At 35.3% G+C, this 23,771-nt stretch overlaps 1 protein-coding gene across 1 annotated transcript in view; it reads left to right on the forward strand.

The window, feature by feature from the left end:
* ARSB (arylsulfatase B) overlaps positions 1 to 23,557 on the forward strand; it is a 63,184-nt gene extending 39,627 nt beyond the window's left edge. The window contains exons 6-8 of the mRNA XM_085213674.1: positions 3,885 to 3,955; positions 22,218 to 22,346; positions 22,840 to 23,557. Coding sequence (XP_085069800.1) covers positions 3,885 to 3,955; positions 22,218 to 22,346; positions 22,840 to 23,105 — 466 coding nt within the window. The 3' untranslated portion in view covers positions 23,106 to 23,557. The remainder of the gene's footprint in view (positions 1 to 3,884; positions 3,956 to 22,217; positions 22,347 to 22,839) is intronic.
* Positions 23,558 to 23,771: the final 214 nt, after the last annotated feature.

Consider the following 23,771-nt stretch of genomic DNA (forward strand, 5'->3'; position numbering starts at 1 on the left):
ATATGGCATGTTTACTTAGATAATGATACAAAAATATAGTGAAAAAATATAAATTCTGAAATCCTAAAACAAATGATTTTAGGATGATTGGTAGTCCAAATTAGGAATTGTATTAATATGACATTGATTAATATTAAATTCTTGTGGTAGATAGAGCTGAAAACCACATGTGTCCACAGCTGTTCATTTTGCACTTCCTGTGCTGAATTTTGATTGAGGAACCAGAAGAAAAGTTAATGATTGGGAACAAATGGGACATGAAAAGCTGAAGTTCATAAGCACATGGTTCTTGTAGACAAATATATATATCCTTTTTTGCATTGCTTTTTACCAAGTTATAGTTTAGTTCCAAGTTACAGTTCCCTTCATACAATGTGTGAAACTAGAAGTACAACATTTTTGTTCTCCTTGTTTGAACTTACTTTCTTAAATTAAATTTTTTACACTACTTAGGAGCTATTTGACAGAGCCTTTGAGCTCAAACCTTGTTTGCTCTTTCCAAATTCATCTACTGTAGGAAATAGCATTGCAGCACGGTACCAATGGGATATCTAATTACAGTAAAATGTAATTTTATTTAAACAAACTGAAGTAAAACAGGTTTCACCCACACAGTCACAGTCTGACATACAGTTGCCGAAAGGTGGGTATCTTAAGAAGTCTCTATCTTAAGAGGTCAAGGGACACATCTGTGTTCTTCTTAGACTGGTGACCATACACAGTTTTTTGTTATGCCTTTTTGTACCTTACTGGTGCTGTTTTTCCCTGTTCTGCCTCTGATTGAGGCATCAGAAGTTTTCAGTGTTCTTTATCTCCAGATAACTACATCCTGTCAAAGTGACCTGCATGTTGGGATCTTGTTCACCTTCTAAACTGGGTGTCATTAACACAGGCCGTAGACATTCTGCATAAATCACGGCAGATTCCACTTATCTTCTATCTTAACAAGTAAAGTACTTAATAGTGTTAAGTAATACTGCACTGTAGCTGGAACCTTTAAAATGTACATGTACCATGTACATACTAGAAATTATATCTAAAATCCAGTAGAAATATCACTTACTGTTTTACAAAAATAGTAATTGAGGATAACAAAAACATTTAATGGAAAACAATGCTAAAATACAACTGATCAAGGAATCTGAACTGTATAACTGTGCAGCATGTTTCTCAAAAGACAGTTGCATTTCTAAGGAACATCTGTTTTCCACATGCTTTCTAATTTATTGAAATAGAGATGTGAGGCAAAATAGTGATGTAGAAGTCTGTCCTTGTTGATGCATTGTTTTGATATATTTTTTTTTTTTCAGTACTGAATATGTCTACACTGAGAAGGATTTTGTTTTACATTAACCAAAAAAAAAAAAAAAGGAGAACTGTAGTGCTGATTGTAGTAAAGTACATGAAGCATTACGATAGACACTAAGAGATTCTGAATGAAATGTGGTTAGAATGACTACTGTTTCTCCAAAGCTTCTTAGCAGTTTTTCAGGTTTTATTCTGATACTTTTGCCTGGCATGTTGCAGTTTTCTATTTTTGTGATGTTAGATAGATCGGATTTGATTGGGTTAAATAGGAAACGAGATCAACTTAAATTATTTTGTATTAAATAGTGACATTAACTTGAGGAAGCGTTTGGGAAAAGTTAATTCACAGCTATTTGTGGTATAAATAACTGCTTACAAACAGAGCAATTGAAAGCTGAGAGTAATGTTTATTTCCAAACATGTGGAATAAAATTATTTAAGAAAAGTGTACACAGAAATGACCCAGAGAAGTGCAAGATAATGCAAATACTTTTGCTGAGTGATACTCAGGATGTTTTCATGAAAGATAAACATATTTACTCTGAAAAATCTTGATTTTCTCCCAAGGACATCTTCTGCCTATTTTACAGCAATTAAAGTGAATGATCACATGTTGATACTTGTTAAAATTCACTAGAGAGCAATACATCCTCTATATGTTTTCATAAAGGAGAAGATAGACTGATATTCTTAGTATAAATTTGCTAATTCTTCTGCTAACTCTGTAGTTTGAATATGTTTCAATCCAGATGTTCTTAGACTATTTTTTATTTTTGGAAAAAGTGTCTTTTAACTGCTTACTTAAATTTTCAGTTGACATGGCAGAATAACTTCCAGACAAAGAGAAATCTTCCATACTTTTAGGGCGAGGAAGCAAAGTATTAGACTATACTCTAAAAAATAAATATTCTGAAAGAAGAGAATTTGAAGATGTGGTTACAATGAAACCTGCTAAATTGTAAAAGTAAGATATCAGAGAGAATCTTGCAGCTTTCTTATTTAGCTGTGTATATTTCTAATGCAGGGCATCTGGAGGGACTAAGGTCAGCTGCAGACCTCTGCAAGTTGGAAAGAGATGAGTTTAGCCAAAGGGAAAGAAAAGTCTGCTGTGAGTTTGAGTTCTGTACTTATTTTCATAAGGACATTGTTTCTTCCTTCCTGATGTCCTGTTATAGTGGTTATAAACCTCCATTTTTGAAAGAATACTAAAGATTCACATATGAAAACAATGTCTCCCAAGCAGCTTCTATAAAATCACTTACAAACTCTAAATTCACATCTTAATTTAACTTGTACTGGTTGGTTCATAGTAGCATTAATAACTTCTGAGGAAAAGGTACACTTGACAACAGCTGGAGCAACCAGAAGCAATGAAGTCCTCTTAAATCTAAGATAAAATTTTGTTACGTATGAACAGACACTAAGTAATGACTTCCAAGTCACTCAGTATGTGACCAACAATTAGCCTAAAGGTTAATTATTGTACTTCATCTGTATTAATTACAAGATTTGAATAACTTTAGTCTTTCATCTGGTGCTCTTGTTAATTTTTTTTACTCAAAATGTGTAGCATCCAGAAATTATTTTAGAAGTGAAATGGAACAATATTAATTATAATTACTTGATATTGAAAGGTTTAAATTGTGTAAATATTATTGAATTATAAAGTACTTCTCACAGAAATACATGTTAAAGTGACAGCCATTTTTTTGTTTGAACTAGAATTCCACTAAGTATATTACCTCAATTTTTATTTTTAATGTCAAGAGCTTTAGTGGCCTACACTGACTGTTTTAAGATTTACAATAAAGGAGAAGAGTTTCAGTTATTTGGAAGTTTCTAAAAACTTGTTTACATTCTCAGTCAGATAACACGATAATGTTTTATAATAATGTAGACAAGGTTCTTTATAATATTAATTCCTACCCATGTTGCCCTTTATAAGGAGTGAATTTCATTTATTGAGTTTCTTTCAGGACTGGGATTTCTTTAATTCAGAGAGTTTATTGATAACTTAGGGTTTCATGCTATGGAGCTAAGAGCTGGAGAAAGAAAGATTATTTTATTTATTTATTTATTTATTTATTTATTTATTTATTTATTGCAGGGGAAGGTTCAGAGAACCTAAATAATCTTTGTGATCTCTCTACAAAAGAAAGAGGTTGAATTTTTTTTAAGGCTTAGGCAATGCCTTTAGTGTTTTTTGAAGCAGATGACCAAAAGACTTTCAGCACCCTGGGGTAATGATTCCAGTTCAAGTACACAGGGAGCAGAGCAAGTCTAGGTTACCAGCTTATGCTGCTAAATTTGATTTTTAAAGTTAGTAATAGTGAAAATCCTTCTTTGGTAATGTTAGTTCTATACTTTTTAATCTTGTCAATAATCCCAGTATGTGCCACTGAAGTCAAGGAAGATAGATGGGGCAAAAGCTACTGTTACTGGATTGGAAGAGAACATCCAGATTAGTTTTAACAATACGAGTTAATTTTGTATTAGGATGATGAAGAGAACTGAAATAAAATATGCAGAATCCTAATGAGCTGTGGGTGGAAGTTAATATTTTCTTTCTCTTCTAGTGAAGGAAGACCTTCTCCCAGAGTGGAACTACTTCATAACATAGATCCCATGTTTGTGGATGATTACCCATGTGAGTATGCCACTGGTATAGACTTATAAAATATACAGATTATCTTTGCAATATTCTTTGTTTTCTTTAAGTAAAGTATTTCCTTCTAGGTGAAACAATATAATAGTATGCTATTTGCTTTTCAATAAAGCATCTAGTTTTAAAATACAGAAACATCAGACCCTAGGTAAATCCTTACTGAACCATGACCAATGCACACTTCCCGTTTTGCAGAGCTCTGAAACACTGCTGAGTAATGAATGCAGTACTTTGTGACATGGAGTTGTTCAGGAGCAGCCATGTGCCTGAGGTGCACAGCAAGGCAGACAGCCAAAACAAACCACCAAACCCTGTCTTCAGTGCTTCAGACTGGCAGGTAGTTCCCATTGAAATGCTCAGCCAGATGTATCTTGATGTGTCGATCACATTTAATGTGATCGTATCGTTGACCTTGCAAACGGAAAACCCGAGTTTGTGAGAAGCTTAGAAGTTCCAAGTTTTGTGATTGCTTTTGTTCCATAATCACGAGTTGAATATTTAATGCTATAGTCACATAATTTGGAACTTAACTTTGCCAATTCCATAGCTCTTTGGACACTGTCTGTTTTATGATTTAACACTATTGGTTTACTAAGGACTACAGATTTTCAAGCAGAGATTTTTTTCAGACAGAACATTGGAACAGGTCCTTCCCAGGGTTTTTATAGCATTTCTGTATTTCGTTAAGTGAAGAAGTAAATCCAGGCATAGGAATAGTAGTCCAGTGGGAACTGTGATCTGTTACTTGCATGAGAGATACAAGTTTTGCTGTGTTAACAGGAAGGAAAGCGGCAAGGTGGCCTGCAATGCACATCTGGTTCTGTGATGCTTTTCTGAGATGCAGAAACATTGTGCACATCTAATGTTGGCTATACAATACTGCCTGTAGATAATTCCTACATACTGATGAAATTAAGGCGTAGTTACTCCAATTTCCCTTCAAAGAATCCTCAGTCAGTTGTAGCATTCCTGTAAAATGCTATGCCATGGTGTGTTTTGAGGTATACTGCAGAGAACATCATTTCCATGTGGGAGCTGCTGTTATTGAGCACAGCTGAGGTGTTTAAATAGCCAGCTTCCTGGTTTAAATATAAAAGGAATGAGAAGAGGAAGTTTTCAGTAGCCTAAGCTCAGGAAATACTCCCACAGATTGTTTCCATGAAGCCATACTCTGATGATTCTTTACTGTACACAACATTAGGCATACCTTTACTATTTGTTGTGTGAAATTTGTGCAGAGAACAAGGCAGTTGTGCAGACGGCTTAGTGAATTGTACTTTATTCTGGATGAGATGTGACTTTCAACTATCATGAATGGAGGGAGGGGAGTATGTACCTGTAAATCCATAATATGATTATAATATGTCATTTAAAAAGTGGAGTAATGAGAAACAAAATGCAAATCTTCACCTGCAAGTCCTTATGCACCCTGTATGGTGTGGGTGTCCAATCTTTTGACTTGCCTGGGCCTCACTGAGTAAAGTGGAATTGTCTTAGCCTGCATATATATGACTTGCTCTGAAAGTAATGCCTCCTCTTTATTTCCTCGGAAAACAGAACCTATATGAAGAGCACAATAAAGCTGTTTGATAGAGCAAATTCTCACCTGCAAAATACTATATTTCAGTGTAGTTACCACTATTAGCCATGCATTTTCATCAGCGATGAACAGGAGCCTGCATGCTGCACTGTAAAAATCTGTACCAGTGCTCATGACCCAGTGTTGCTCACATCCACTGTTGAGTCTCCATAAACCTTCAGCAAGCATTGATGAATGTCAGTGGATGCCATTTTTGTGCATGGTGGAATTCAGTACAAACTTTTGCTTCATATGTGCTTCCATGCTAGATGCCCCTCTGCTGCCATCTGTCATAAGGCAACAAAACATAATGGAATATTGGTGGGAAGGTGCAACCTCTACTGCCGTACCAACAACGCCTGTGATGTCATGGACCAACATATTAACATAGGAGGAAGTAATTTCAGAGCAGCTCTCGTAAAATATACAGTGCTATTAATATATAAGTAACATAAGAATTTAATTTTTAGTATTTTTCTTAAAATATTAGAGAGCAACAATAAACATATGACCAGATTTTTTTGACAGAAATAGGAAAACTGAATTTTGCTCTATTCAGATCTTTAATGACAGACTTTTTTTTCAGGGAAGAATTTGTGTAGAAGACAAATTAGTATTAATAGTTACAACAGGGTTTTCAACAGAATATTAAATTTAAGGCTGAGTATACTAATTTGATTACAGAGGTAACTAAGTCTTTGCTGCTATGGTCTGTTAGAACTAACTTTGACCTGCGAGTTTACCACTTGTGGGTAAGATCATACAGCTTCTTAAGTTCTTAGGCTGGGCAATGTTACCTAGCATCTGGGCATCAGCCATTGCTACTGCAACAGGTTGATGAATCTCCTGATCAGCAACTACTTGTCTGTGTTCTGGAACTTGTATCTAGTGGCAAATATCATAGCTCTATGGTATTGCATCAGAGTACTGTACTTAACAGCTATTAATACTAAGCAATATAAGAAGCAAAACACTGTAACTATTTCATCTGCAGCTTCATTTTACAAAGCAATGCTGGCAGGCCTTATGTTACCGTCTGTTTCAAGTTGTTACCTCCTTAATTCAAGACTTTCTTAATTCAAATGTAGAATTTCGGAGTGGTCTTTATCAGTGTTAAAAAGGAGTTTCTATTCTTGACTGCATGTTTTCTCACAGGCTATGTCTTACCTGTGGAATGGTCAGGTTAAAAATAATCAGTTCTCTCTGAACTGATTTGGTTTACAGATCACAAAAATTGTGATGTTTTAACAGTGAAAAACTGGGAGTGAAATCTCCAGAAAGTAGTATTGATAGGGTATGGGGTTTTTGAGGACTTTGTAGTGAGGCTAGTGTGGTGGTGATACGTTGACAAAAATGACCAGCCTGTCTTTCTTTTTCTCCTTTTCTTTCTTCTTCCCCCAAGGGGAATCTGGAAATCACGTGGCAACAGGGTGAGTCTTCTGCTGGATCAGCCTTCAATCTGAGGCATGGGTGGGGTGGAAAAAGAGCAGATTTCCACTAAAGCAGCCGTCTGAATGAACGCACCTAGTAGCTGTATGACTAGGAACAGAGGGGGTTGTGTGGTTAGTGACAGATGGAAGGAATAGACACAGAACATAGCCACTAGATCAACTCAAGTCACCCTCTCTTTTGAGTTACCAATATTACTCATGTTGCCAGGCTATGAAGAATATTAGATATTGATTCAAACTTTAATTGCTATTTTTTTTCTTGGGGTACATTTTGGAAAGTTAACATAATGCTCATTTTGGCACAAAGGAAAGGAGAGAAAAAAACTGCCTGGGAAAAATGAGACTGATTCTTGGTTAGCTTCAGAACTATCAACCTTGAGGTTTCTATTTCATAATATGGGGGAAAAGTGATCCCGCAGGTTTCTGTTGGAGAAATCCTTCACTTGATCTCTTCCCCACTCACAGCCACATAGTGGTGATCCTTGTTTTGCGTCTGTTCTAGTACTAGTCAAGTGCCTCCACTGACTGATTGAGCCTGTATACCTTGAGTGGGAACTGTTGTTTTCCTCTTCTCTTGGGTTGAACCAGAGGGCTCATTAAAGGTCCTGATGGGTGCCAGAGGAAGGTGGGGTGAGGAGAGCTGTGCAACTGAAAGTGAGGAGCTAGAGCCAGTCCTCCTAGTGCCAGCTGGCTGTTCCTGGTGTCAGAGCCTCAGGGAAAACTGTGTGGGCTGCACCCTTTTGTTGGGCTTTGCTGTGCTGAGCTCTGCGCAGGGAGACGGACCTTGTCTGCTTGGAGCAGTTGGTCTTTTCACTCCTTGCTAAAAACCATTATTTTTGTTTATCCTTCATCATCCAGTTCATTTAAAAAAAAAAAAAAAAAAAAAAAACCATGCCTCAATCACATGGTAATTTACTAGAGAGTTTGCAGTTTGCGATTCCATAAAGGCAAGACATTAGTATGAGAGACTTATAGTCTTCCAGGTTTCTGTCTGAAACAGTCACATTTTCTGTTACGACTACAGTAGGAAATTAAGAAAATTAAAACCAGAAAGCTAAAATTATGTTCAAACAGTATTATTTTCTCTGTAATAAATAGGTTAAGAAATCTCAAATAAAATATGTAAGTAACTGAAAAGTTGCATAAATCAAAATCTGATTTGCATTTGTTGGAAGTCAGAAACAAAATTGTTTTACCACATTTTTGTAATGTTGTCTTTTTTTTTTTTTCCTTAAAAAAAAGCCAAGTTGTTGATGATTTGGCAGCTGTAAGGATGACGGCAGCTCTTCCATTGTGAAATATCTGCTTTCTTTTAGATGGTCTTATGGCATTTCATCAAGTTCTGGTGATTCAGCTGAATTAAAAACCAACTGGATTTAAATGTAAATTCCCCTAACTGCTAAACCAAACATATTCCTGACCACACCATCGTTGCTAGTAGGTCTGTCTTGAAGCAGTATTGAAACCTTATATCCCATAGAAAGCAGTTTTATTTTGAGAATGAGAACTAAATGACATAGTGAAAGAAAATGCACTCTTTATTTCAGAGCTGTTAATAAGACTCTGTCAGTACATATTGTATTATTTTTTAATCTGACTTGCTAACATTAATGAATTCAGTGGATTGTACGAAATCTTGTTGACTACATATGTAGAATCAATTTCTCTTCAAAAAATAATTTAAATCTAAGTCACAATGGTGTATTCAAAAGAAATATGTTGTTGGGTGGGGCTGTTTTAGGCTGAAAAAACTTTTACCTTCCTTTCAAATTCCAGACCTAACCATAAAGTAGAACATCAAAGGCATAATAAAACTGTAGGCTACTAATTGTAGACAATTTATTTTGAAGATATCTATTCATAGAGGCAGACATCCAAGAAAACTTGTAAAAACACTCTGTGACTTTAAGCTTTGACTCTAAGCTTTGATTCAATTTATCAATGCAAATAAAACTTTACATTGCTCTCCTTGACGTTTGAAGAAGGGCATTACCTCATATATTGCACTATTAATTGCCAAAATAAATGGTTGCTTATGAAGAGCTAAATCTACTCTGTGCAGAATGAATATATGCTATATTACAATAGAGAAACCATTTTGTTTCTGGGACTGATGTATCATTCATCGGCATTAAAGTTGCATTATAATGGGTACAGCATTATATATTATATCTATACATGTACCAAAATGATTAATCTTTATTAAGAAATAGACATTCCAGGCTTCTTCAGGCCCAATTTATTACTTATAGTGTGCAGGTGAAAGATGATTCCTAAGGCTTTGCTAGTCAGAAATGATTTCTTCTCCAATTTTATTACTGATGATCTAGCTTCCTTAGAACTATGAAAAGAAGGGAAAAGAAAAACAATCTCTAGTAATGGAGTTACTCAGCAACAGAAGTGTACAACAGATGTAGGTATGCATGGATGAATATGCTCTTTGGGCTTTGAGTTGGAGAAATGTACTACCAAATCTCTACTAGGCTGAGATGCAGAAATTATTCTTGGAGAATCAGGAGATGAAGAAGCAACTGGTATCTTTAGATGACTGGACTTACACTGTGACAGCTGGAATGGGAAAGTGATCCAGAATGGGGAAGAGATGCACTGCTTCTCTGAATTTCCATCTCTCTTTAAAATTAAACAGTCCATATGCTGACCATCTGGAATCTGTCATCTTTTCATTACAAGTAAATCATACATTCAAATGACTCCGTGTGTTTGCATAAAGCAGGAGTTGCCAGCGTGTGATCCTGAAACTGTGCATGGTGTTCAACAACTTCACTTGGTGCTTTCATGCTGATCTGACAGTTTCAGGTAGAGCTCAACTAGAGCTCAACCCTACTTGCTGATAGGAGGCCACAGTTCCAGCCAACTCACTGCTGTTCCGATCAGATATGAGTAGTGTTTTCTCTTTGTCTGCTGTTTATATGCAGTTTCTGTGGTGTAGCTCTTTTGGAGCTGTAGCTTGGGAAGTTTGGCCTTTGGTTGTACATTGCCTTGGCTCTTAACATTTCTTCATCTGGATGTAAACCATCCATCATTATAGTATTCTACACTAAGTATATGGCTATTGCATTTTTGGTGAGTCTCATAAGTACCTATTCCATGTTTCCTTTGAGATGCAGGTGGTCACTTTTAGAACTCAGAATTGGTAGAAATGCCAATATCTCAGCTGGGATTCAGGAATTTCTTACTGCTGCTTTTTTATGCTTCATTATATCCAATCCTTACTTGAACATAGGATTAATTTTTTTATATTTTTGTTGCTCTTGACATATATGTTACATATTTCAGCTGGAAATCTAAAATTTTAATTGTACATGTGATATTAATATCAGATTACGGACTGTTCAGTTTTCTTTGTTATTAGAAGTGCTATCTTATAGTAACACAAGTGGGATTTGTGTGTTTCACAGAGAAGGCCATCTCAACAAGATATTTGATTTCTTGCCATACTTCATAAATACTATTCCATGAGTTTCAAACTGTTTCCTGGGGGGAAAAAAAAGATACAGATTTTTCAAAAAATAATATTTTTTTCATATTTTTCCCAGGAGAAGTAAAAGTCAAGCACTTCATTTCACTCTCATTTTTTGATGTTTTATCTTACAGGCTGTATTAATCAGTTCGCTCTTATTTATGATAACTTTCATGTCTTGATTCTCTAATTATGTAAGAATGTAATAATGTTCGTAAGTGCTTTACACTGTTGATTTTCTTGGTGATATTTTTTACTATTGTTACTAATTCTGAATTTTACTCAGTTGTTTGTGTTGTATGTTTTTTAAGATACAATCTTAATCTGTTGTAAAAATGGAGGTGAAGAGTACTTTGAAACAAGAACAAGAATATTTCAATTTGCTTACTATTGTTGAAATTAATTTTAGAAGGGTATACAGCTTACAACTAAAGAGTCTGAGCTTGGTATTCTCATATAAATCTTTTATTATAATTAATTAAATAAATAAATAAAATAAAAAATTGCCATGAGAAAACTGAAATTAAAAGGGTTAGCAGATTTGTTTGAAACTTTTTTCTCAAATTCAACTAAGTGGATTAAGGCAAGTGAACTTCACTGTGTGAGTTTGTCTGTGGCACAAATATATGCCTCATCAGCATGACATTATGGGTTTACAGTGTCTGAGGGCTTGGCTATTCCTCAAATGTTTTTATTTTAATAGTGTAACAGAAAGACTCAGAGTTTTGTAGGAAACTCATTATTGCAATAAACAGCAAAAGGTCACCAAATGTCTTTCCTTAGTGAAGTAGCAAAAGCCATTATTTTTTTAGTAATTTATTGTCACAGTGTACATTGGAGGAGCTCTTGACATTTGCAGTTTCCTTATTGAGGTGAAATAATTGATCCAAACATCACAGTTCAAAAAAAGAGTAATCTGTTAAAAGTATATGTTGCAAAGGCCTTGTTTTGGAGAGTTTTATATTCAGTAAATTCAGAGAAAATAAATAGTTAAGTTTCTTAAAATCATATATCCTGTGAAAGAATCGGTTAAACATTTATGGCATTAACTCTTACTCCTTAGTTAGGTCCCAAAATTTGTAGTATTTTAAAAATTAGTCTAAAAACATTCTTCTCAAAAGCTGAATTCTCACCAGGAGGCTTTAAAAGTTCCCTGCACTTAGTGGAAGATATTTCAGACACTAAAATTCACTAAAGAGATCAACCAAGACCTTTGCAGAGAATCAAACTAGTGAGATCTGCACTTATAGCCAGGGTTGATCGTATCCCACTTGACCATCCAGTTTGTGCTGGATCCCAGGGCTGAATCAGTAGTAGGAGCAACATGCATTCTATTCATTCCAAGGTAGCAATATGCATTTTGCCAGAGGAAGTGAGAAGATTTCTTAAAATTCTGACTGCTGTTTGCTTTTGCTTGCATTTTGCTGTGGAAACTAAGCAACAGTCAACTTCAGAGAATGCAGTCTAGCAAGAAATAATTTTTGTCACTAAGTTTTCATCAGATATTTTTAATAAAATGTTTTAAATTTTCAACGTATTGCCACCTAGAAAGTTCCTAATGCATCTGTGAGAAACACATCACAAAGTTTTCTGTTTAGGGACAAGTAGGAGTTGAAATTGCTGCAAATGTTCTTTCTACCCAAACAAATGAGAATTGTTCCTGTAATTCAAATATTTTTTAAAATTCTGTGTACTATAGAGGGACATGGATGTCCTTCATCAACAGCTATCGCTTAATACACAGCTCTGATATTCTCGTACTGCTTTGCAGTGCAAGGTAGGCCAGCAGAAGGTGAGAATCCTTCTCTTGAGAAATGTTTCTTCCAGACCTTGTTGCACATCTGCAGAATAGTAAAATGCATTGTATTTAAAACAGATTTTGCCTAGATAATCCTTATCTATTTTTATGCAAAACTTTCATCCTTCTGTAATGTGAAAAGAGGAGAGAAATACCTTTTCCCTCTGATTCCTTTTATAAATACATAGAGAACACCTATTTCGGTCTTAACAGTATGCATTTGCATACTGTTGCATATATATAGTATATGTATGTATAAGAATATATAAGTTCTAAATCTGTCTGTCAATTGGGAAAATGTTAACTATGCCTTTTTTTATTTAACTTTTTAAATTTCTCAATAATGCTTTATTTGAAAACTTAATTACTCTTTTCTTGCAGGTTAATGGTTAGTTCATCTGGTTAGTTTAAATAAGTATTGAAATTATATTACTACATTAGAAATACCCAGGTTTTTCAGGTAGTTGGAAGGGAATTGATTTTCTATTCATTGATAGAAATTTGTAGTACTCTTGCTTCTCTCAGTACCATAACCATGGTCTAGTGTGCATATTAGATAATTAGATAGAAACTTGACTCACATTTGGTGTATTATCTCCTGAATCTCCCAGTACAAAAAAGACAGGGACCTCTTGGAAAGAGTCCAGCGGAGGGCCACAAAGATGGTGAAGGGCCTGGAGCATCTCCCCTGTGAAGAAAGGCTAAGTGAATTGGGTCTGTTTAGCCTTGAGAAAAGAAGACTGAGAGGGGACCTGATCCAGGTTTATAAATATCTGAGTTGTGGCGGCCATAGCGGTGAGGCCAGTCTCTTTTCAGTGGTACGTGGAGACAGGACGAGGGGAAACGGACATCAGCTGCAGCATAGGAAGTTTCACACGAATGTGCGTAAGAACTTCTTCACGGTGAGGTGACGGAGCCCTGGAACAGGCTGCCCAGGGAGGTTGTGGAGTCTCCTTCTCTGGAGATATTCAAGTCTCGCCTGGATGCCCACCTGTGCGACCTGGTGTAGGGAACCTGCTTTGGCGGGGGGTTGGTCTCGATGATCTCTAGAGGTCCCTTCCAACCCCTACAATTCTGTGATTCTGTGAAATTTAGGAGCAGAAAAAATTTAATGTAAAGCAAGTTGGTACTTGCTGTAGAGTGTGAAGAGTACAGCTTTCCAACTGCCAAAAAGATCTTCACTACATGCTGATGATGTTCTTATGCTCCCGTAAGAAGACTTCATGCCACCTTCTGTCTGTTTTTCCTAGATCTAGCTACTTCTTTAATGGGAAATACTGAAGGAGACATTGATTTTATTTCCAGTTACCATTCTGTTTTTATGATGTAAGGTAGAGTTTCTGTTTCTGCATTGGATTGATCTGTAGAATAATTGGTTTAAGCAGCAAACCAAATTGCCTGCCAATCAAAACCATACTATTCTCAGAGAATATTTTGCATCTGTGAATGCTAGAAAAAATTTTGATCATTAAGTTAAAATTTAGGAGACAGTAAAAAGTTAAGAATCTGATTGACATGGTATATGCACTAAATTTGCATAAATTCATATATAAATTCAAAGCTTTATATATGAATTTGTTATGAGTGAAATCAAAGTTACCCAAACCCCATCTGAATACCCCATTACCACCTTCAATGCTTACTTTCTCTTTTGTCAAACTAAGTATTTGCATGTATTATATGATGCATGAAACTTCTACATTTTTCTCTTTCACATCTTGAAATTTTATGCAGTCTGTTGAGGAGTAATTCGTGCTGAGAGGAAGATCACAGTTCAAAACCTTTTTTTTTATCAACTAGGAATATCTGGGGCAGGAGCTTGGGTCCCTAAAACCCCAATATTGGACTGGATTTTTTGGAAGTGAGAGACAATCTCTCATTCTGTCAGGTACATCCCCCATGCGAATTTAACCCTTTGCTTCCAGATTCCCCTTATTAAAATTATGTATTAAATTGACCTGAGTCTTCTCTTTATTTTCAGTTTACTGAAAAAAATAACTAGTTCATCGTTAAATGGACATTGCTTTCTAATTGCTTTAGTGGACAAAGATAATGTATATAGCCTGTACTTGTACTGAGCTTTCAATGTGACCTGAGAATTTTCTCCTGTAGGGAAAAAACTATTGGACAGTTGGAAAAATATTATCCAATAACAGTCCTAAGATGTGATCATGGGTAGCAGTTCTGACCACAAAGAAGAATTATAATGTGGCCTCCTGAGTTGTACTGCAGTGAAGTTACAGTTCATTTCTCTACTTTTTATTTCTCTTACTGATGGCACACTCCTATAAATAGTCAGTTGTTTGGTGCCTGCTAACTGAAGACTGACTTTCTTCTGTTGTTTTGGGTGAAGTGTTCTCTATTTAAAGGGCATCATGTAAGTAAATGTTTCAAATCCTGATAAAAGATTCAGATGATTTACATTAGAAAAGAAGGTGTGAGGTGCAAAACTTTGAATTTATTTTGATGGAGAGAGCAGAGAATGGTACTACTGCTGTTTACATAGCAATGTATAGGGGCTATTGAATACAATACAGATTTATTGCATCATTAAAACAGTATGTTGATTTTAAACACAGCAGTGAACATACTGGAAAATATCCTCTCTCTGTTTGAGTTTCACATATAAGTGGTTTTTGGTCTGTGAGTCTCAGACTTCTGTCTGGGGATCTCCTCTGTGGTTTTTACAGGCTACTAATCAGATCACAAAAGGCAAGAAGGCATGTGCATTGTCTTACTATGAAAATAATGAGTTACTGTTTGTTGGTTTTAAATTCTAGTGGTAATAGCCTATGTGTTTTTTCCCAGTATTTTGCAAAACTGTTAAGCATATTTCTACTCAATAATGCGCAGACATGTTCACTTCTCTCTAGCAGAAACATTTTTACCAAAAAGAGAAACTGGCTTTTTAGTCACTCAGTATTTTGGAGTATAATCTTAACATAATACTAAAAAGGAAAAAAAAAATACATTGAAATTTGATGTTGCAAGATAACAGTACCTTCTGAAATCTCATTTTCCTGGAGAGACTGACTTAAGTCACTTCACAAACTGTATGGACGGGATTGTACAGTTTTAATGCAGTATCTATTTTAGTCATATGCAGAAGTACCGCTGTTCCCAAAAGCTGAGAAAGGGCAATACTGCAAGTCCTAGTTTCTTTGATACAGTAGTTTCTCCTCTTCTGGCTGTATGATGAGGCTTTGTTATATTATATTATGTTATATTTGTGTGATCCTTGCTCTAAAGGCATAACTGGTAGAATCTAACTGTGTGTGTCACAGTTACAGGTCAGTATGTATCTCTCCAGGTTGTGTTGGCAGAAATATGTCTGATATTGTTGGGCTTGATGATCCCCAGAGATCCCTTCCAACCCCTATAATTCTGTGATCCTGTGATCTTTGTGGGTCCTTTTCAAACTGGGATCCTGAGTTTAATTCTGTGGTTGCAAGCATGAGCAGTACCATTCAGCGTGTGTAATCCTCCTAAAAGGGACACCTAAAACTCTCTTGCGGTGCTGTCCTAATTACAAATATTGCTTGTTTAGAACCTACAAACAAAATGAAATTTCTTTTATCGTGCAACAGCAGAAGACCAAAAGATTGGAGAGGTGCTGTAGCCTTCTTATAGCAATAAGTTGAGATACAACTAAGGGAAGTGATACAAAACCATGGAAATATTCCCTGAAGATTTTGGAGACTGGAAAAAAAAAAAAAAAAGTAATTGCATTTGAGTATGTAGATAAGATTGTTAAGAGAATGTAGTCTAGTCTAGTGGGAACATGGATGTTACTGGAAACAGGAAAGTATTACTCAGGCAATTTTACAAAATAATTTTGTAACTCATCCAGTGTTTCAGCATGTTTGAGTTTTTCTTATTGTGGGTGTGTGCTGCATAGTATTGCCATTTGGTGTTGTAGATGACATCTAGTCAGTTGTTGAAGAGGTTGGGTCCAGGTCCAGACCACAGTCACACTGAATAGACAGACAAAACTATTCAGCCTGTGTGTTACCTTGGTCTATCCTGTGTCAATTAGGGATTTGATTAACATGACTGCATTTGGCTCAGCATCACACAAGATGGAATAAACCTTATTTTGCACATATAGGGGATGGAGGGATCTTGTATTTGGAGTTCCTTAGAATATTCTATGTGAATTTAGGATTGTTATTTCACACACACATCACTTAATCTATGTTAATAACATTTAAGTCTTGAAATGGAATGAGCAAATAAATGATAGAAGGAGTTGCATAGCCAGAAAATGTTCTACTGACATAAGTTTTGAGAACTACAGAGAAAATTTTTTAGTTACTAACAGAATACCTGGAAGCATTATACTTTGTAAACTGTGAAGGTTTCTGTACATGCAAATTCTCAAGTACATAGATACCCATGTGGTATAATGCACACAAACACTTATGTGACAAGAAATGTTGATGATTTTTCTATGATCATATGTTCCTTGCATATGGTTAAATTTCTTACTGTATGCAGAAATTTGACAGAATGCTGTTATTTCTCTGTTTTTCAATTCCTTGGCACAATGTAGGTAACTACTTTTGCTTTACTGATGAAGAATTGAATATATGAGTTTCTTTTGCTTCTAATATCTGTAAAGGGCCCTGATTGTATGTAGCTGCTTATAGATGAAAGCTTCTCTCACTTTGTAATCTATTGAAAAATTGTAGGGATGTGGACTCTGCAGTCTGGCACTCGTGTAGGTTGTTTAGATTACATCTTTTGGCAGAATTCCGTTTCCCAAGTAATTAAGAAGTTAACATTTATTTGCCTGTATCCAATACCCAGTATTCCCTCCTTACATTCTAGTATCATAGACCATGGTGTACAGAAATGCCGCATGTTTCATAGAATATTATTTAGGCCTCCAAATTTTGTGGTTGGTCTCTTGCTAACTGGTATGTTAGAATTCTCTGCTCTGTGGTCTTTTACCAACCAAGAGAACTTCTTATTCTCCATATGGGTAATTTTCATCATCTTAATCACAAATTGAAGACAGAATATTCTATTTTTATATGTGCTATTTCATTTTAGATTTCTACCAGTTGAGTTAATGTCATTGTAAGAGGGAAAAAGGAGAGCTATGGGAATGCTTATTAAATTTCTACAAGTATCATACTTTTATATATGTATAGAATATAATTCCATATGTATATTCACTTCTTAAAATTTCAGATGGAAATTTACAATCTTCTTCCTTTTTATGACTAATAATTAGAGAGGACATTCTAAATTAATATACTCTTCTATACATTGATTAAATGTAGTGAAATGTTTTCAACTAATACACATAGTAGACAAAGTTAAAGAAGTAGAAAGCTCAGACTTCAGTGTTTTTTTCTTGCAAATTTATGTGATACCAATGTTGACTATTGTGAAATCTTTTTTTTTTTTTAACAGATTATGTCAATTGAGTATATGAAATATTTTCATTGTAAAGTAGAAATAAGAAGATTGAAATGTAGTGGGTTTAGTGCAAAGTTGCTGACTGGCCAGAATTTTCCAGCATAGCTGTCAAGTAATGTGTTGCAGTGGCATTTTCTTATTGTTGCTTTCTTGACATTGCTTACATTGGGCAAATACTTTTTTTTTTTAACTCTTAATAATATTTTTTTTTTAGTGGCTACTCTTGACTGAATATAAAGTGTTTAATGAAATATCAGTGATATCAATTAAACCAATCAGGAGCATCATGAGACTTAGAAAATATACAAATTTAGAGACTCTGTTGAGAGCTTCTGATAAGATACTTGAAGTTGTAAAATTTAGTAAAACTGAATCAGTCCTTCTTTTTTAAATGCCAAATGGCATCACAGGTATCAATTGGTCAAAGTTATTTTGATGTACAGTAGTAGGAGAATTGAAAAGTTAACTAGAGGGTATTCTAGAAATGACTTGTACGTGTGTTTCTAAAACAACAGTTAAACCTGAATCTGAATTATATATACTTAACAAACTTTTCAACCTCTGCTGCTAAGTACACGTAGTGATTAATGTAACAAAAAGGGTTGCATAAAACTACTTTGGATGTAACCCTTCCTTTTGTAAACAAAATACTTTGTTTGCCCTGAACTGAACATAATTTTGTAATCTTGTATATAATTAGGCAAAGAAAAAAAAAAAGAAAAAAAAAAAAGTTCTGTCTTGTTTCTATTTCTATTCTATTTCCATCAGTAGAAGTTGTGTAGGAAAGAGTGCATGATGCAAGTACATGAATGTATTTCTTCTGTATATCCTCACAACCTGCAGCAAGCTAATGGAGCTCCTGATTTTTACATTGTGTTTTGGTCTTTAATAATCCTTGATAGACTTCTCCTGCAGTTTTTGAACATTTTTTTATCCCTCAACACAAGTAAATTTTTGGCATCCGCAACATCCCTTGGAAAGGAGTTCCAATGTTGAGTTGTGTTTGTGATGAGGAAGTACATCCTACTGTTTATTTTGAATAAGCTGCCTCATAATTTATTTGGTGCCCTATGTTATGAGAGAACTAGTATTCCTTCCTTACTTAATCTGTGATTACTACTTTCTGTCATATTTCTGTGCTGTTTCTCTTTGGGGATGAAAGCCCTATTTTTGTAGTCATTCATATAGTTATTCCATCATAGGTTTAATCTGGCACAAAACCACGATTTTAGGTCATGAATTGCTTTTGTGGACAGTGGGGATTGGCCACCTCAATTCATTTTAGAATCTGACTTGAAATCAGTTTTCAGGCTGTTGAGACTAAGTATGGTTTTGAAATATGACACAAACTCCAAAGTCACTTGTCCAAAGACAACATTTTCTGAAGTACTTGTTTTTTTCTTCAGAGATATAAAAGCTATTTGAGTTTTGAATACTTTTTTTTAGTTACCTATGGCTTCAAACAGAACAATATAACACTTAGATCAATTTGTTGTAGTATTAAATGTTTTAAAATGAACAAAATACCACTGCTTTCCTAAATAATAAAAGTTATTATCATTTTCCATCAGTGCACTTAAATATAGCAGATGGTAAGGGTCACAAATTGGGCTTCAGGAAAGAGAGCCTTAAGCTTGTAAATAAGAAAAATGATAGTGAAAGCTGTAGAATTTGTTTAAAGTGAAGGCTAAGCTTTAGTATTCCATTAGCTATTGATACAGTGGTGAGCAAATGGCAAAAAATAAAATGTTTAGCCTCTGCACAGGAGAAACATCACGTTTTAGATATATAAGCCTGTGAAGGAAGTATGTGGGGATGTAAGGGTAGACTCAGATCCATAAAAAGCATCTGCCATCTGTATGCTGAAATAGTCTATGGGCCTGTAGCTACTGCCAGGTCAACCATGTTAAAAGAAAGAAGAAAAGAAAAAGAAATAAGACATCAAAACCAATCTAGAGCAAGTGCAGGGAGTAGCTTCTTAGATGCTTAAGGAACAAATGTTTTATCTTTCAGAGAAATCAGAAAGAATGTGACTTATTTAATCTATTGACCTGGAAAAGGAATGTTCGTAAAATCTATATGGCAGCAAAAGACTGCCTGATTTTGCATTTCAGCTGCAATTGCAGAAGCTGGAGAATGAAGGCATGAGAGGGGATGAGAAATTTAGACAAATGCAGGGGGGTATGTTCTTGCTAAAGGTGAAAATCATGTAGTGGAAAATATCAAGCAATGTTTTCTATGTACTTTATCTGGTGCTTATATGATGTAATAAACTGGCAGTTTTATAAATATTCTGTGTAAAGCTCATTCAGACAATCTCCAGTCTGTTCTCTGTTGCCAGTATATTTGACTGAAGTTGACTGTTATTGCCTATGAAGTAATTTGCTTAGTTGAATAATAGACTGCACATCTCTTTGGCACAAGATAAGCATTTAAAAATGGGAGTGTCAATGTGACTGACAGGGTTCTATTTATAATAGCTCAACATTTATCTTTTCGTCATCAATAAATTTTGCTTAAATTTTGCTCAAAGATAATACTACATTAAACAAATTCAACTCCAAGCTGTGGTAAAAGCATTTCTTAGTTCAGGATTAGTTTGGTTTTGTCACCTATGTTTTTGCAAGGTGTATTTAAAATGCAGTTTTTCATACTGTTTATTTGAAGTATTTTAAATCATTTATATTGTGCAATGCTGTGGCGTCACGCACTGTAACAGGCAGAAGCATATTGTCCATGCTAAACCTTTAGATGAAAAATGTAGACTTCAATAATTTTTGTTAGACCATGTACTTTTGAGATGTAATGTTTAAAAAACATAGCTGTGTTTTTTGATCTGCTAGATGTCCTTCGTTGCACTCTTTAAATAAGTGAAAGGCAAAGATGAGTTTTCCCATTAGCAAACAGTATGACAGAATAATATGTGGTGTAATGATGTGGAAAAGCAGCCAATATAAATCGCCAGACTGTTGTTATCTGATAGGGGCCTCACATGATTGCATTAGATTTATGTTCCAGAAGAGATTCTTTAGGTTATTTTTACAAGTTTTTCTATTGTTTATATAGTATTTTTTTTGAAAGCGGGCATGTACGCTTTTTTGTTTCCCTCAACTTCAGTATTTCATGATGTAAGCTAAGCTCAGCCCTCCTTAATCTGTGCATGCAAATTCTGAACGTGTTTTATGGCCTTATTTATTCGGGAACACTATACAAATCTGATGTAATCAGAGAATTTGGGTACTTAAAAGAAATGTTTATTAAAAGAAAACTAATTAATGGTATGATGCCCAGTAGTATAAGTAGTAAATAGTAATAGTAAAATAGAAACATAGAAGGACCTTCACAAAAATAAAAACAGAGAAATTACATCCAATCATTTCCTTTTCAAATGTTTGGTTTCTGTATTCTGTCTGATATATATTTGCCCCACTATGATGTACTGAATTCTCTCTTCTTAGAATCCTCTAGTATTACTTCTGATAGGATTGCACATGATCATTATACCTCTCATGAATTGCTCTTTTTGTTACAGAGACAGAAATCTGTCGAGTCTTCGAATTCCCCAAATTGGTTGAAAGTATCTCTTGAAAAATGCTGGAAATCCAAAATCGTTTCTGTCCTCTCCTCATGTCTTGTTTCTATTCTAATTACAGCCTTGCTCAATAATAGTTCTTTTGTAAGCAGGTATCACTTGGTAGAATGGTTGTAAAATTCTTAGATTTTTTGTAAACACGGCTTTCCTGTGAAAGCCGATATGCAAGATGGCTGAAGGTTTGGGTCCTCCTGGAATGTCTGAATCTCTCCTTGTTTCAGTATGGAACTTGTCTCCTTATACTTAGTGCATACATGTTAATTTTTTGTTCTGAGCTACATATAAAGAACATATAAATATGCCTCTTGAGAGGGAATCAGTGCATAGATAAAATTTGAGGATTTACTGCAGTTCTGAATTATGGGGTCACATCATGAATTAATTTTTCTACCAAAGACTCCATGAAAACATGCTTCACAGACTGTCGGTGTTCTGCCATAGAAGTTGACAGATGTACATCTGTCTGAATGTAGCCAGTCATTCCACACAGTCCACTCTCTTGTGTGTGGATATAGGTTGAGACTTAGCTTGCTTTCTGAAGTGATCCAGCAGAATTAGCAGTAATAGCACTTATCCTGGAGCCTTCTGAGTCCTATGAACAAATTTAGCATCTACAATTCTTAGAGTGAGTGTTTGTATGAGATAAACATAGGGTATCTATATATGAGAGGAGTCCTGTTTGGACTCAGAAGTTTCTTTCTCCATAGAAATCAAAGCGCTTTCTGGGCTGCAGTTTAAGTTCCAAGAGTTAAATATCTCCAGTGAATTTTAGCATGGATCTTTGTATGTAGTTATGACAAATTCTGTATGCAATGTGTAGAAGTAAATGAATGATACTGCTTTGCTTTCCATCAGAATTCTAAACATGACTTCATTTATATGCAGTGTACATAACTTACTTTACTATTTCATTAAGGTTTTGGCATTGACAACAGGACATCTTTACCACAGATCAATTCTTTTCCACTGGGTAGCACACTTTTCAATATCTCCATGCATGCAGCAATCCGTCATGGAAAATGGAAGTTACTAACTGGATACCCAGGTAACAAGTAACTCATTCTTGTACATAGTGTTGTATCTTCCCCCATCCCAAACAGTTTTATTCTGTTTAATATATTACCATTTCCTTTACTAATTCTGCTAGCTTTCCGGGATTTTGGTCAGATGCACAAATTTAGAAGGGGCATTCTAAAATCCAATCATATTCTTTCACTTTGCAAGTAAGTTTTACACAGTTGACCTCTTCAGCTCTGGAAAAACTATCAAGAAGAAAGTCCATGAAATTGTTTGATTTGAAATTCAGCAACATGCAAGTTTCTGAATCTCAATTGTGCAGGGTTTTTTTTGTACAAATATAGGTTATGTATAAGTAGTCTTGGAATAGAGAGATTCTGGTGCTGGGCTAGCAATACAGCTGCAGTCACTGGCCAGTGACTTATCAGGAGGACCTGGAGATTTCCTCGTTTACAGTATAACTCTGCCTCTCCACTGCTGCTCTGTATCTGAGAATTAACGATCTGTTCCTTTTTCTCTAGGCTGTGGTCATTGGTTCCCTCCACCGTCTTTGTTCACTGAGTCACAGATTCAGTCATATGATCCACCAACGAAGAGACTTTGGCTGTTTGATATTGTTCGTGATCCTGAAGAGAAATATGAGTTGTCTGAAAAGCATCCTCATGTAGTGAAAAAGCTGCTCTCACGTCTTCAGTACTATTATAAACGTTCAGTGCCTGTGTTCTATCCTGATGAGGATCCCCAGTGTGATCCAGCAGCAACTGGGGTCTGGGGTCCTTGGGCATAGTGCACAGCACTGTATCCTGTAAAACATACCTGCAGTAGTGTTTGATTTATGGACTTCAAAATCCTAGTCACATCTGTCTTACCTTTTTACACTGTTGCTAATTGTGAACTCATTCTCTGCTCGTTCTTTAAGAGAACTCTTAAAATACGGTCAGAATCTTATTTCAGTCCTTCCCACTCTCTCCTACACATTTATTGTTTGTGAAATATTGATAAAATTACAAATCTGTTGTTCGAGTATTCTTTTTTAACATTATGCCCTTAAAGCAGAAAGTAAAATGTTGCCTCCTTCTCCGGAAGGGATTACTTCAATTAAAAAGCTGCAGTGAGTCATGGCAGCAGAAATTTTCAGAATTCTCCTGTGGAATAAACAGATATTTTTGTTTCATGTTTACTCAGGAGACAAATTCTATTGAAAGCTGTTAAAAAATAAATAAAAAATACATCAGTTGACATTACAATCTTTGCCTTTAACATACACCTCTATCTAGAAAAGACTAAAGGAAAAATTCTGAGAGTAAGAAAAAAAAACCCTAAGCCTCTTTTATAATACAGCAAAATCATGAATTCCTGTCCATTGTTAACACATCAAACTGAGGTAGAGAGTAGTGTTCAGCTAGAGGGTAGAGCTGGCAGGCAGAAAGGCCTTGACAGGCTGAAGGAAAAA

The sequence above is a fragment of the Meleagris gallopavo genome, chromosome Z (genome assembly GCF_905368555.1).
Source record: "Meleagris gallopavo chromosome Z, MGAL_WU_HG_1.1, whole genome shotgun sequence".
NCBI classification, from domain to species: domain Eukaryota; kingdom Metazoa; phylum Chordata; class Aves; order Galliformes; family Phasianidae; genus Meleagris; species Meleagris gallopavo.